This window comes from Bos grunniens, chromosome 2, assembly GCF_055505025.1.
Source record: "Bos grunniens cultivar Pamir isolate PY7600 chromosome 2, Bosgru_T2T1.0, whole genome shotgun sequence".
Lineage (NCBI taxonomy): Eukaryota > Metazoa > Chordata > Mammalia > Artiodactyla > Bovidae > Bos > Bos grunniens.
Genome location: NC_141166.1, coordinates 105,133,323 through 105,149,604, shown reverse-complemented (window position 1 = coordinate 105,149,604; position 16,282 = coordinate 105,133,323). Strand labels below are relative to the sequence as shown.

The 16,282-nt window shown below is 37.3% G+C and overlaps 1 protein-coding gene across 37 annotated transcripts in view; it reads left to right on the top strand.

Annotated features, from left to right (window-relative positions):
• GRB14 (growth factor receptor bound protein 14) overlaps positions 1–16,282 on the top strand; it is a 192,098-nt gene that overhangs the window by 110,997 nt on the left and 64,819 nt on the right. For 7 of the 37 annotated variants that reach the window (XM_086370440.1, XM_086370398.1, XM_086370387.1 and 4 more), the window contains exon 1: positions 11,973–12,253. The exons of 17 other annotated variants lie outside the window; for them this stretch is intronic. In XM_086370440.1, coding sequence (XP_086226566.1) covers positions 12,191–12,253 — 63 coding nt within the window. In that variant the 5' untranslated portion in view covers positions 11,973–12,190. Of the gene's footprint in view, positions 1–11,952; positions 12,254–13,838; positions 13,937–16,282 lie in introns of those variants that run through there. 13 more of the 37 variants (XM_086370475.1, XM_086370505.1, XM_086370424.1 and 10 more) reach the window with 7 other exon arrangements.

Below are 16,282 nucleotides of genomic sequence, written 5' to 3'. Positions count from 1 at the left end.
CCTAGAAGAAATAAAAAAGAGTCAATATACAATGAATAATGCAATAAATGAAATTAAAAACACTCTGGAGGCAACAAATAGTAGAGTAACAGAGGCAGAAGATAGGATTAGTGAATTAGAAGATAGAATGGTAGAAATAAATGAATCAGAGAGAATAAAAGAAAAACGAATTAAAAGAAATGAGGACAATCTCAGAGACCTCCAGGACAATATTAAACGCTACAACATTCGAATCATAGGGGTTCCAGAAGAAGAAGACAAAAAGAAAGACCATGAGAAAATACTTGAGGAGATAATAGTTGAAAACTTCCCTAAACTGGGGAAGGAAATAATCACCCAAGTCCAAGAAACCCAGGCGAAACAGGATAAACCCAAGGCGAAACACCCCAAGACACATATTACTCAAATTAACAAAGATCAAACACAAAGAACAAATATTAAAAGCAGCAAGGGAAAAACAACAAATAACACACAAGGGAATTCCCATAAGGATAACAGCTGATCTTTCAATAGAAACTCTTCAAGCCAGGAGGGAATGGCAAGACATACTTAAAATGATGAAAGAAAATAACCTACAGCCCAGATTATTGTACCCAGCAAGGATTTCATTCAAGTATGAAGGAGAAATCAAAAGCTTCTCAGATAAGCAAAAGCTGAGAGAATTCTGCACCACCAAACCAGCTCTACAACAAATACTAAAGGATATTCTCTAGACAGGAAACACAAAAATGGTGTATAAATTCGAACCCCAAACAATAAAGTAAATGGCAACGGGATCATACTTATCAGTAATTACCTTAAACGTAAATGGGTTGAATGCCCCAACCAAAAGACAAAGACTGGCTGAATGGATACAAAAACAAGACCCCTACATATGTTGTCTACAGGAGACCCACCTCAAAACAGGGGACACATACAGACTGAAAGTGAAGGGCTGGAAAAAGATTTTCCATGCAAATAGGGACCAAAAGAAAGCAGGAGTAGCAATACTCATATCAGATAAAATAGACTTTAAAACAAAGGCTGTGAAAAGAGACAAAGAAGGTCACTACATAATGATCAAAGGATCAATCCAAGAAGAAGATATAACAATTATAAATATATATGCACCCAACACGGGAGCACCGCAGTATGTAAGACAAATGCTAACAAGTATGAAAGGAGAAATTAACAATAACACAATAATAGTGGGAGACTTTAATACCCCACTCACACCTATGGATAGATCAACTAAACAGAAAATTAATAAGGAAACACAAACTTTAAACGATACAATAGACCAGTTAGACCTAATTGATATCTATAGGACATTTCATCCCAAAACAATGAATTTCACCTTTTTCTCAAGCGCACATGGAACCTTCTCCAGGATAGATCACATCCTGGGCCATAAAGCTAGCCTTGGTAAATTCAAAAAAATAGAAATCATTCCAAGCATCTTTTCTGACCACAATGCAGTAAGATTAGATCTCAATTACAGGAGAAAAACTATTAAAAATTCCAACATATGGAGGCTGAACAACACGCTGCTGAATAACAAACAAATCACAGAAGAAATCAAAAAAGAAATCAAAATTTGCATAGAAACGAATGAAAATGAAAACACAACAACCCAAAACCTGTGGGACACAGTAAAAGCAGTCCTAAGGGGAAAGTTCATAGCAATACAGGCACACCTCAAGAAACAAGAAAAAAGTCAAATAAATAACCTAACTCTACACCTCAAACAACTAGAAAAGGAAGAAATGAAGAACCCCAGGGTTAGTAGAAGGAAAGAAATCTTAAAAATTAGAGCAGAAATAAATGCAAAAGAAACAAAAGAGACCATAGCAAAAATCAACAAAGCCAAAAGCTGGTTCTTTGAAAGGATAAATAAAATTGACAAACCATTAGCCAGACTCATCAAGAAACAAAGGGAGAAAAATCAAATCAATAAAATTAGAAATGACAGTGGAGAGATCACAACAGACAACATAGAAATACAAAGGATCATAAGAGACTATTATCAACAATTATATGCCAATAAAATGGACAACGAGGAAGAAATGGACAAATTCTTAGAAAAGTACAACTTTCCAAAACTCGACCAGGAAGAAATAGAAAACCTTAACAGACCCATCACAAGCATGGAAATTGAAACTGTAATCAAAAATCTTCCAGCAAACAAAAGCCCAGGTCCAGACGGCTTCACAGCTGAATTCTACCAAAAATTTAGAGAAGAGCTAACACCTATCCTGCTCAAACTCTTCCAGAAAATTGCAGAGGAAGGTAAACTTCCAAACTCATTCTATGAGGCCACCATCACCCTAATACCAAAACCTGACAAAGATGCCACAAAAAAAGAAAACTATAGGCCAATATCACTGATGAACATAGATGCAAAAATCCTAAACAAAATTCCAGCAATCAGAATCCAACAACACATTAAAAAGATCATACACCATGACCAAGTGGGCTTTATCCCAGGGATGCAAGGATTCTTTAATATCCGCAAATCAATCAATGTAATACACTACATTAACAAATTGAAAAACAAAAACCATATGATTATCTCAATAGATGCAGAGAAAGCCTTTGACAAAATTCAACACCCATTTATGATAAAAACTCTCCAGAAAGCAGGAATAGAAGGAACATACCTCAACATAATAAAAGCTATATATGACAAACCCACAGCAAACATTATCCTCAATGGTGAAAAATTGAAAACATTTCCTCTAAAGTCAGGAACAAAACAAGGGTGCCCACTTTCACCATTACTATTCAACATAGTTTTGGAAGTTTTGGCTACAGCAATCAGAGCAGAAAAAGAAATAAAAGGAATCCAAATTGGAAAAGAAGAAGTAAAACTCTCACTATTTGCAGATGACATGATCCTCTACATAGAAAACCCTAAAGACTCCACCAGAAAATTACTAGAACTAATCAATGATTATAGTAAAGTTGCAGGATATAAAATCAACACACAGAAATCCCTTGCATTCCTATACACTAATAATGAGAAAACAGAAAGAGAAATTAAGGAAACAATTCCATTCACCATTGCAACGAAGAGAATAAAATACTTAGGAATATATCTACCTAAAGAAACTAAAGACCTATATATAGAAAACTATAAAACACTGGTGAAAGAAATCAAAGAGGACACTAATAGATGGAGAAATATACCATGTTCATGGATTGGAAGAATCAATATAGTGAAAATGAGTATACTACCCAAAGCAATTTATAGATTCAATGCAATCCCTATCAAGCTACCAACAGTATTCTTCACAGAGCTAGAACAAATAATTTCACAATTTGTATGGAAATACAAAAAACCTCGAATAGCCAAAGCGATCTTGAGAAAGAAAAATGGAACTGGAGGAATCAACCTACCTGACTTCAGGCTCTACTACAAAGCCACAGTTATCAAGACAGTATGGTACTGGCACAAAGACAGAAATATAGATCAATGGAACAAAATAGAAAGCCCAGAGATAAATCCACGCACATATGGACACCTTATCTTTGACAAAGGAGGCAAGAATATACAGTGGATTAAAGACAATCTCTTTAACAAGTGGTGCTGGGAAATCTGGTCAACCACTTGTAAAAAAATGAAACTAGAACACTTTCTAACACCATATACAAAAATAAACTCAAAATGGATTAAAGATCTCAACATAAGACCAGAAACTATAAAACTCCTAGAGGAGAACATAGGCAAAACACTCTCTGACATACATCACAGCAGGATCCTCTATGACCCACCTCCCAGAATATTGGAAATAAAAGCAAAAATAAACAAATGGGACCTAATTAAACTTAAAAGCTTCTGCACATCAAAGGAAACTATTAGCAAGGTGAAAAGACAGCCTTCAGAATGGGAGAAAATAATAGCAAATGAAGCAACCGACAAACAACTAATCTCAAAAATATACAAGCAACTCCTACAGCTCAACTCCAGAAAAATAAATGACCCAATCAAAAAATGGGCCAAAGATCTAAATAGACATTTCTCCAAAGAAGACATACAGATGGCTAACAAACACTTGAAAAGATGTTCAACATCACTCTTTATCAGAGAAATGCAAATCAAAACCACTATGAGGTACCATTTCACACCAGTCAGAATGGCTGCGATCCAAAAGTCTACAAATAATAAATGCTGGAGAGGGTGTGGAGAAAAGGGAACCCTCTTACACTGTTGGTGGGAATGCAAATTAGTACAGCCACTATGGAGAACAGTGTGGAGATTCCTTAAAAAACTGGAAATAGAACTGCCTTATGATCCAGCAATCCCACTGCTGGGCATACACACTGAGGAAACCAGAAGGGAAAGAGACACGTGTACCCCAATGTTCATCGCAGCACTGTTTATAATAGCCAGGACATGGAAGCAACCTAGATGTCCATCAGCAGATGAATGGATAAGAAAGCTGTGGTACATATACACAATGGAGTATTACTCAGCCATTAAAAAGAATACATTTGAATCAGTTCTAATGAGGTGGATGAAACTGGAGACTATTATACAGAGTGAAGTAAGCCAGAAGGAAAAACATAAATACAGTATACTAACGCATGTATATGGAATTTAGAAAGATGGTAACGATAACCCTGTGTACGAGACAGCAAAAGAGACACTGATGTATAGAACAGTCTTATGGACTCTGCGGGAGAGGGTGGGAAGATTTGGGAGAATGTCATTGAAACATGTGAAATGTCATGTATGAAACGAGATGCCAGTCCAGGTTCAGTGCACGATGCTGGATGCTTGGGGCTGGTGCGCTGGGAAGGCCCAGGGGGATGGTATGGGGAGGTTGGGAGGGAGGAGGGTTCAGGATGGGGAGCATGTGATTTTTTTTTTAAAAATAAAATTAAAAAAAATAAAAATAAAAAAAAATAAAGCCCACCCCCATGTGTATTTATTAAGTGAGTTAGTAAAATGAATGCTTAGGTACATTAGAAAAAGAGTGGTATGAAGATGACATTTTATGCTAATTATACATCAAATTATATAGTACAATGTGGGAGAGAAAATTGTAGAGTAGAATAGTAGTGTCTTGGAGAGGGCCAGATGTAATTTTCGCCTTGACTGATGGACTTACATACTTTGTGAATTTGGGTAAGTTTTTGCAATATGTATTTAATTCTGAGACCATTTTTAGCCATCTGCTCTTCTGTCCTTAGTTTCTTCATTTACTGAACAGCTAGTGCCTACTTCATAGAGTGGGCTTCCCTGGTGACTCAGACAGTAGAAAATCTGCCTGCAATGCAGGAGACCAGGGTTCGATCTCTGCGTCAAGAAGATCCCCTGGAGGAAGTCATGGCAACCCACTCCAGTATTCTTGCCTAGAGAATTCTATGGACAAAGGAACCTGGTAGGCTACAGTCCATGGGGTTGCAGAGTCTGACACAGCTGTGTGACTAAGCACACACATGCACCTTATAAAGTTGTGAGAATTCAATGAAAACTAGCTAAATGCCTGGCTCATATTGGGTGCTCCCTTATATATTATTATCATCATAATGTTTATTATTATATATTATTTTTTGTTAGTCTTAATTCACATTGAAACTTTGATATACATATTTTGAGTGACAGAATTCACTCTTGTTCTAACAAAGTACTGTGCAAAGAACAAAATAATATACAGTGCTATCCTATAATATTTCATTGTATACCAGACTATATTGTTTGCAACCCTGTTATGTCAAAATTGAATTTTGGAAACCATAATCTGTGACACAGTCTAAGAAGAAAGTATCTTTGGCCCAGTCCTTTGCAGGAGCAGTTCAGGGAATATTTTGCAGCACCTGCCTTGGACTCTTCCAGATCCTACACAGAATTGATATCCTTGACCCTCATAGCAATCCCCAAATTGTTGGCCATAGCTTTATATTCCCATTTAGCAGCAGCTGAAGAAATTAAGGCTCACGTGACAAGGTTAGTGAGTATGCGAACCATTCATAATAGTGGTAAAAAGCATAGACTGAAGTTAAATAGGTGCCCAATATGCTACTGGAGATCAGTGGAGAAATAACTGCAGAAAGAATGAAGGGATGGAGCCAAAGCAAAAACAATACCCAGCTGTGGATGTGACTGGTGATAGAAGCAAGGTCCGATGCTGCAAGGAGCAATATTGCATAGGAACCTGGAATGTCAGATCCATGAATCAAGGCAAATTGGAAGTGGTCAAACAAGAGATGGCAAGAGTGAATGTCGACATTCTAGGAATCAGCAAACTGAAATGGACTGGAATGGGTGAATTTAACTCAGATGACCATTATATCTACTACTGTGGGCAGGAATCCCTCAGAAGACATGGAGTAGCCATCATGGTCAACAAAAGAGTCTGAAATGCAGTACTTGGATGCAATCTCAAAAATGACACAATGATCTCTGTTCGTTTCCAAGGCAAACCATTCAATATCACAGTAATCCAAGTCTATGCCCCAACCAGTAATGCTGAAGAAGCTGAAGTTGAATGGTTCTACAAAGACCTACAAGACCTTTTAGAACTAACACCCAAAAAAGATATCCTTTTCATGATAGGGGACTGGAATGCAAAAGTAGGAAGTCAAGAAACACCTGGAGTAACAGGCAAATTTGGCCTTGGAATACAGAATGAAGCAGGGCAAAGGCTAATAGAGTTTTGCCAAGAAAATGCACTGGTCATAACAAACACCCTCTTCCAACAACACAAGAGAAGACTCTATACATGGACATCACCAGATGGTCAACACCGAAATAAGAGTGATTATATTCTTTGCAGCCAAAGATGGAGAAGCTCTATACAGTCAGCAAAAACAAGACCAGGAGCTGACTGTGGCTCAGACCATGAACTCCTTATTGCCAAATTCAGACTTAAGTTGAAGAAAGTAGGGAAAACCACTAGACCATTCAGGTATGACCTAAATCAACTCCCTTATGATTATACAGTGGAAGTGAGAAATAGATTTAAGGGCCTAGATCTGATAGATAGAGTGCCTGATGAACTATGGAATGAGGTTCATGACATTGTACAGGAGACAGGGATCAAGACCATCCCCATGGAAAAGAAATGCAAAAAAGCAAAATGGCTGTCTGGGGAGGCCTTACAAATAGCTGTGAAAAGAAGAGAAGCGAAAAGCAAAGGAGAAAAGGAAAGATATAAACATCTGAATGCAGAGTTCCAAAGAATAGCAAGAAGAGATAAGAAAGCCTTCTTCAGCAATCAATGCAAACAAATAGAGGAAAACAACAGAATGGGAAAGACTAGAGATCTCTTCAAGAAAATCAGAGATGCCAAAGGAACATTTCACGCAAAGATGGGCTCAATAAAGGACAGAAATTGTATGGACCTAACAGAAGCAGAAGATACTAAGAAGAGATGGCAAGAATACACAGAAGAACTGTACAAAAAAGATCTTCATGACCCAGATAATCACGATGGTGTGATCACTGACCTAGAGCCAGACATCCTGGAATGTGAAGTCAAGTGGGCCTTAGAAAGCATCACTACAAACAAAGCTAGTGGAGGTGATGGAATTCCAGTTGAGCTATTCCAAATCCTGAAAGATGATGCTGTGAAAGTGCTGCACTCAATATGCCAGCAAATTTGGAAAACTCAGCAGTGGCCACAGGACTGGAAAAGGTCAGTTTTCATTCCAATCCCAAAGAAAGGCAATGCCAAAGAATGCTCAAACTACCACACAATTGCACCATCTCACATGCTAGTAAAGTAATGCTCAAAATTCTTCAAGCCAGGCTTCAGCAATATGTGAACCGTGAACTTCCTGATGTTCAAGCTGGTTTTAGAAAGGACAGAGGAACCAGAGATCAAATTGCCAACATCTGCTGGATCATGGAGAAAGCGAGAGAGTTCCAGAAAAACATCTATTTCTGCTTTATTGACTATGCCAAAGCCTTTGACTGTGTGGATCACAATAAACTGTGGGAAATTCTGAAAGAGATGGGAATACCAGACCACCTGATCTGCCTCTTGAGAAATTTGTATGCAGGTCAGGAAGCAACAGTTAGAACTAGACATGGAACAACAGACTGTTTCCAAATAGGAAAAGGAGTACGTCAAGGCTGTATATTGTCACCCTGCTTATTTAACTTCTATACAGAGTACATCATGAGAAATTCTGGGCTGCAAGAAGCACAAGCTGGAATCAAGATTGCTGGAAGAAGTATCAGTAACCTTAGTTATGCAGATGACACCACCCTTATGGCAGAAAGTGAAGAGGAACTCAAAAGCCTCTTGATGAAAGTGGAAGTGGAGAGTGAAAAAGTTGGCTTAAAGCTCAACATTCAGAAAACGAAGATCATGGCATCCGGTCCCATCACTTCATGGGAAATAGATGGGGAAACAGTGGAAACAGTGTCAGACTTTATTTTTCTGGGCTCCAGAATCACTACAGATGGTGACTGCAGCCATGAAATTAAAAGGCACTCACTCCTTGGAAGGAAAGTTATGACCAACCTAGATAGCATATTCAAAAGCAGAGACATTACTTTGCCAACAAAGGTTCACCTAGTCAAGGCTATGGTTTTTCCTATGGTCATGTATGGATGTGAGAGTTGGACTGTGAAGAAAGCTGAGCGCCAAAGAATTGATGCTTTTGAACTGTGGTGTTGGAGAAGACTCTTGAGAGTCCCTTGGACTGCAAGGAGATCCAACCAGTCCATTCTGAAGAATTGATGCTGAGGCTGAAACTCCAGTACTTTGGCCACCTCATGCGAAGAGTTGACTCATTGGAAAAGACTCTGATGCTGGGAGGGATTGGGGGCAAGAGGAGAAGGGGACGACAGAGGATGAGATGGCTGGATGGCATCACTGACTCGATGGATGTGTGTCTGAGTGAACTCCGGGAGTTGGTGATGGACAGGGAGGCCTGGCGTGCTGAGATTCATGGGGTCGCAAAGAGTCGGACACGACTGAGCTACTGATCTGATCTGAAAGTTAAATTAATAATTAGGACGTAAGATAAAGGACAGTCACTAGGAACACTTGGAAAGGATTGCTGAAAAGTGGACTCCTCTGATGTTATTAAGTGCAAGTGTTGTCTCATTAGTCTTTTCAGCTTGTTGACTGTGAAAAATATATGTAAGCTTTTTTTTTTCTAAAGATCTTTTTGGGAACAAAGAGTCACAAAACACCACATTTCACCCCTCATGGTTTTCACTGAAAATTTGTAAACTTTAATTTTGAAGAGTTCCTATTGTACTTCAGCAGTTTGTTGTCTCTTGAATGTTTTTTAAGAACAGGTATGTTGCACTGCAATGAATATAGAGCCCGGATGATGTGTTTTTTTTTGTTTTTTTTTTTTTTAATTTATTTATTTATTTTTTTTAATTAAAAAAATTTCAGGTATACACGTGCTCCCCATCCTGAACCCTCCTCCCTCCCCGCTCCCCATACCATCCCCCTGGGCCGTCCCAGCGCACCAGCCCCAAGCATCCAGCATCGTGCACTGAACCTGGACTGGCATCTCGTTTCATACATGACATTTCACATGTTTCAATGCCATTCTCCCAAATCTTCCCACCCTCTCCCTCTCCCACAGAGTCCATAAGACTGTTCTATACATCAGTGTCTCTTTTGCTGTCTCGTATACCGGATGATGTTTTGACTTGAAGGATTCATTTTAGTGTTTAAAAAGTTTGTGTGATGTAAAACAGCATCTCTAACTCTCCGTTCGCCAAGACTTCAAAACTTGCAGTCAGCTTTGAGAAGCTCCCTCTGTGTCTCCATCAGTTATCAAGTTCTGTATATTCTTGTCTGCTCATCACTTTTCAGAGCAAATGTCATTTCCTCCTTGAAGCCTGTCATGATGGTGCACCCCTGGTACTTGGCATTTAATCACAGTGAGACTCAGTCCATTACTGAATGTAATTTTTTTTTTTTGTTCACCTCTTTTTAAAAATTTAGAAAATTTTTTTAAATTGTGTTTTTATTTTTAAATTATGAAAATATGATGACACATTTATAGAGACTTGGAAAATACAGAACAAAGTTACATATGTGATTTTTCATTTAAAAAATGAGTGTCTATTCCACTACGAAGCAGTGACCATACCTTACTTATCAGGGTGTGCCTACCACCTAACTCACTGCCTAGCACATAGTAGGCACTTTGCCTCAAGATTTAGTGGAATGAATTACTTGGATTATGGTCGAAAAATTTTTGAGACCAGGGATAACGCTTCTTTGTAATATCCAAAGACTAAATTGAGAAAAGAAGAAAGAAAAATTATAGATAGTAATCTTGAAACTATGTAGTTACAGAGGGCTTTGTTATTGTGCGCCTGCCAAAAAAGTGAGTCAAGGTTAAACCAAAATCTTTTCCTTCACAAATGGTGACTTCCCTCTCAATACTAGGAGAATTTTTGTTGGTAGTTTTTATTTTAAAAGACCACGATATTGATGAACCTATTTGAAGGGAAGGAAAGGAGACACAGATGTAGGGAATGGACTTTGGACACAGTGGGAGAGGGAGCGAGTGGGGCAAATGGAGAGAGTAGCATCAGCATGCATACACTGTTGGGTATCGGGTGGATGGATGGTGAGAAGTTGCTGTGTGGCACAGAGAGCCCAGTCTGGCTCTTGCTGATGATCTGGAGGGATGGGATTTGGGGAGAGGAGGGAGTCTTAGGAGGGAGGGGATATATGTGTAATTATGGCCAATTTGCATTGTTGTGTGGCAGAAACCAACTCAACTTTGTAAAAATTTATTTTTTTAATTAAAGAAAAAAAAAGACCATGATAACCCTAATAGGATAGGAATCAAACGCATGCCCCCAAATTAGATGACTGTGACTTTTTTATTAAGTGAACTCCCCCTACCCCTAACTACCATTGTGAGCCATCTGTGTAGGATTTGAAATTCAAAGTAGGGAACCCTAGAGTTTGTAGTGTCTTTTGAGGAGTATGAGATCACCATGCATATAAAACACACCCATGTGAACCCTGCCCAGTAGCAGCTAGACAATGAGATGGAAAGTCTGTGCCTGAGTTGCTGAGAATCTTCCATTTTGCCTTGTTTCTACAGCAACCACCTTGTGATCGAGTGATCGAGGAGCTCCCCTCACGCTAAAGACCGTGCATCATACCTCGTGTCCTGCGTGAAGGGCATTGAGCAGGTGCTTGTTAAGGAGTCAGTCCAGAAGAGATTTTATAATTATAAAAACTAGATTAGTTTTAATATTGTAATACTTTTTTTTGTCATTTTTGAGTGTTTCTCTTACTCTTCATTTAGACTTCATTGACAGTTTTCTCATTAACCAGAAATGGACCATTCTCCAACCCTCAAAAATACTGAAATACAATTTTTAGTTATTATAAGACAAAAGTCAAAATGCTTGTTAAAATTTTGAGAATGCTTTAAGCATGATTATTGTTTAAATGCTTTGAATTAAGTGAAATATGCTCAGTTACACAGATCTGTGCTTTTAAAAAACATTAGCATTTCCAATTCATATGTTGTAGCTTAATGCCCCATTTATATTTAACATTATTATTTAGGTTGATTCTTAAGGTTGTATTTAACAGGAATATTTAAGTGTGTAACTTCAAGGGTAGCTGAAAGGTTCATAACAAAAAATTTTAGCTGCTTAGAAGATGAAATGCCTAAATATACATAAAAATCCTTTTATTATAACTTGTAAATGAACACTTTTGGACTGATTCTAACTTCAGCATTATTTTTTTTATGCCTCTTATAACATGTTTCAATCGACCCATTTATCACTTTTATGAGTAGCATAAGTAAATTTAGTGCATCTGCATATTTATACACTTTAAATAGACCAATGTAAACAGTTTCTTATCTGCCATATGTTGAAATGTTTTAGTAAAGACATAACTGCCTAGTCAACAAAGAATGGCATTGAATTGCACTGTTTTGGAAAAAAAAGTTAAGTGAACTAGATGGCTGTTAATCTGGTTCTTTAAATATCATAAACAAAAGTATCAGAATGTGTTTCCAAGGACAAAGGCGGAGTTTTCTGGGCTTTGATTGGTCGCTGCCTTGTCCTGTCCCACAGCCATCCTTAATTGGCTTTGGGTAGATTGGAATCACATAAGCAGAGTGACATTTATTACTTTCCTAGTTGTTTCTTTGCACTGAGCCCCGAGATTCCCAAGGAGAAACTATAAAAGATTTCTTTCATTTCGTCCATGATCTACGGGAGGGGATCCCTCTGAGAAGAACAGGCATGAGTCTGAGTGCAAGAAGGGTCACTCTGCCCGCAATAACGCCCATAGTTCTCCAGAAAAGGGTATGTGACTTCTGCTTTTTTCTTTTCTTCTTCTTGCTTTTTTTTTTTTTCCTTCCTGTAACTGTGTTTATTAGCGTGTTGGTCACTTTCGTTACCTATCCTGAGAGGGGCTAGAATTCATTGAGGCTGTAGGTGATTAAAGGACAGATTATTGAAATTAGACTAAGGGGGGAAAAAAAGCAGGGCCAGCACATCTCTGTTGTAAAAAAGCTCCTGTGAAAGCAGTTTGGTCTCAATTTCAGGGCATTGTGATTTAGAGACTGTATTGAAGCTTTTTCTTTCTTTTTTTCCCCTTCTACTGTAACTTCAGGCCTCTTTGCTTTTAGTTCAATAGGCAATCTGCTAGCTATTATGTTTCATATTTGTTTACTAAGGAGCAGTTTCTTTGTTTCACTATAATTCATAATATATCCATCTTCATTGTTGAATGGACTGTGTAATTGTTTTACTATTTAAACATATGGCATCAGTTTATTCGCCTCCACTTTTCTACCCATTTCTATTGAGTTTCTGCTTTCTTGCTTAAGAAAAACTTTCCATTTAATTACCCTGTGAAAAGGCTTTCTGTTAATTATTAATGCAATCGATCCTTTGTGTGAAAATATTTTGTCTATTAGTTTTTTTGTAAAGTTTATTCCTATGTCTCACTCGCTGCATTGTACTTCATAAGGTAATAAACACAACACATAATGTAGCATTTAAGTAAAGCTGAATATACTAAACTTCTCTTGGAAATGCACCAAATAAGAAGCATGTATTGAAATCCTTAAAGTATCAAATCTGTTGTATAAAAAAAGAAAGCACCAAAAAACATTTTGGCACTATAATTTTTGAATGATTTTGGTGACTCTAGAAACTGTAATGTTATTTCCATACCTAACTTTTAATGGTTAACTATCAGTGTATTTCATTAAGTCAGATGTCATGGTTTAATTTATTTGAAAATGACAAATCTTACAATTAGAGTTTTTTTTTTTCCAAGAAGTGTCTCTTTTTATTGTTCTTAATTTATTTTCTTATCCAATTGACTACTTATTCACCAGGGACATTTTACTTGGCAGTGAAATAGTATATGATAATTTTGCCAACATTTGTTCTTATCTTTCTTGATGTCTTTCTCTCATCTTGAGCAAATTTAATTAAAAATATTTTGCTTTGAGCTGGAACTTTTATTTTGACTTAGACTTAGTAGTGTATTAATAATGACTATATAGATTTCTGAGTCACCAGGGATGCAAAAAGATATAATAGCATATATCATATCTATGTCCTTATGTTTGGGTTCTTCTTTATCCAGTTAATTTTTCAGTTTGGATTAACCAAGAAACTTTCATCATATGGTATTTTTTGCATGACATGTTGGTGTGGTGGAAAGCATGCCACCTGGATTCTCCATTTCCTAGCTGTATGACCTTGGGCAAGTCACTTAAACTTGGCATCATTACCTCGTCACCTATAATATAATTGTTGAGAGATTTTCATTAAGTGCTCTCTTCAGTCTTATTTGTGTCTATAATTTTGTGAATCAAGTATTTGGATTTTTATAACTATAATAAAATATTTAAACCATTTCTTATTTTCTTAGTGTATAAAATATTAGAAAAAGATGCTGTCATCTTCAAGTATTTGGAGCAGTTAGTCTAGGGGAAATTGGTGTGAGTAAATAACATCCAGCTCTGATTGGTAAGTAGCAAAACAAGATTACTGTGATTATAATTAATATTGAGTCTGAGCTGCCAATAGATATATCATTGTGATTTCTCTTGGTCTTTTATAATAAGCTTGTAGTCAGGTTTCTATTATAATAATTAAATAAGTCAAAATTCCCTTTGCCCAAGTCCATGTTATTCCTTTCCTGTGAGAACAGATATTAGATGTTCATATAATTTAGCACATCATTTGCTGAAAATATGTAATACTATTTCTTTCTCCCAACATTTTAATCCCTAGAGGATCCATTGTCTGTAAGATTGTTCTCAAAATCTTAGTGTTGATCTTATTTTAGGAACTGTGTGTTTTTCTGACTAAAAAATATCCATCTGTTCTGGTCACACCATGCCTTTTTTTCCGCTAAGATAGGAAATTACTCCGTACTTGTAATTAACTTGTCATTTTCTATATGCACCATAATTTAGGATGATACAAATTAATACAAGCATTTCTCAAAGTATTTGGGGGGCAGCTCTTCCTTTTCCAAAGAACGTAGGTATTTTTTCCACAGGTTTGGCATAGAATTTGCTCATCCTGAATGAGTGGTGCTTGCAAAATAATTTGCCAACTGGAACCATAATGATTTCAAAGGCCGAGGACATTTCTGAAAATGCCTAATAGTGCTAAGGAGTCAGTTTCTTATCAGCAAGTGCATATGATTTAACTGGGTATAAGATCTCCTGAGATGGATTGAGAACTTGAACTTTAACATGGCTCATAGTATGGTATGGGTCTTTTTTGTAGCAGATCAAAGGTGTTTTGATCTTTGAGGAATAGGGTATTTGTGTGGACTCTCTATGAAGTAAATTGGCAAGAGCATTTTACTTTCTTTAATTCTATTAGGATCTGATTTCCTTGATTCTGGTTAGTACTTAATCAAGGTTCCAGCGAAGAAAGTTTCATCATCTCTCTCAGAAATGATCACATCCTCATCAAGTGTGTTGAGTGAGTTCTGTACCTCACAGCATTTTTCTCAGAGCACTACTAGGTTATGCCTTTTTTGTTCCGATGAGAAGACTGAGTCTCTTGGGTGTTGAGTGACTTATCAGGCAAGGTCACTCAGAAGGTCAATGGCAAAGCTAGAAATAGAATCTAGGTCTTGTGACTTCCAGTGTGCTTCTCTTATTAGATACATGTTACCTCCTGAATTAATATGTTAATGAAATTGCCTTATGGTGTGTTTAATTGCCATTCAGCTTCTAGTCTGAAATTAGCTCAGACAAATCCTTTCATCTTCCTCTGCACCTCCACCAACTCCCATATGCTCTAGTGTAGAAAACATTTTATTCAGAAAGCAATTGTGAGCAATAAAATGAGTGTGTGTGTGTGTGTGTGTGCACATGTGTGTGTGTTTGTGTGTGTGTGTGAAAGAAAGAGCGGGGGAGAGGAGAATGGAGAGAATGAGAGAGAGAGAGAGAGATGGAAAGGCAATTGTACCCAGTGCTCTAATTGGGTTCATTACATCAAGAAACTATTTTAAGGTCCCAGAGAGTTAACAAAAGACTGAAGCATTATAAGGCTTACACTAAGTGCAATATAAAATTCACATTCTTTTTATAGAAAGACTGCAAGGTCAGAAGGCCAGATGTCCATATTTTGATTCTGTGGGTAGAAAGGGTTCTACCTCTTTCAGATTAAAATCATTTTGCAAACTGTGTTTCTAAGCATTTCTACATTCTTTATCCATACTACAATTACAAGAGACTTTCAAAAGCACACAAAATTCTAACATGTCTTCCAAAATCTCAGAGAAATAAGAGATACTTTTTAGAATATATTTTTCATAAGATTCAAATCATTTTGAAAATCCAAAATTGACGAATATAATATGGAGCAAGGCCATTTACTAAACGATCCAGTTCCCCCATTGTACAAGACAATAGTTTGTTATACTCATTTCTCTCCTCAAACAATTTGAATTATTGCTCTGAATTTCTAAAAACAATTTTATAAAGAACGAAAGAATGTAGATCTTCATGTCACTATTTTGCCCAGAAACTTGTAAATACGTGTGAAGTCAGTCCAGGCGTACGTAGCACTCACTGTGCTTCAGGACCTGGATCCACAAGCGTCTCCCCAGCTTCCTATGAAACTTCCATGCAGCACGTGGGTTTTCTCCTTGTGCTCCAAACAGCGTGTGCTGTTTGTCCCTCTGTACTTCTGCACCCTGACTTACGCTCCATGGCCTATAGACAACTCCAGGATCCTGTTTGTTTTCCCAAAGGCTATTGGCTGTGTCCCAGCTCAGGCTGTAGTACCATCCTGAAGCCTTCTAAGACTCATTCTCATCACATCTGTCTTGATGATGCCTTGGCTCAA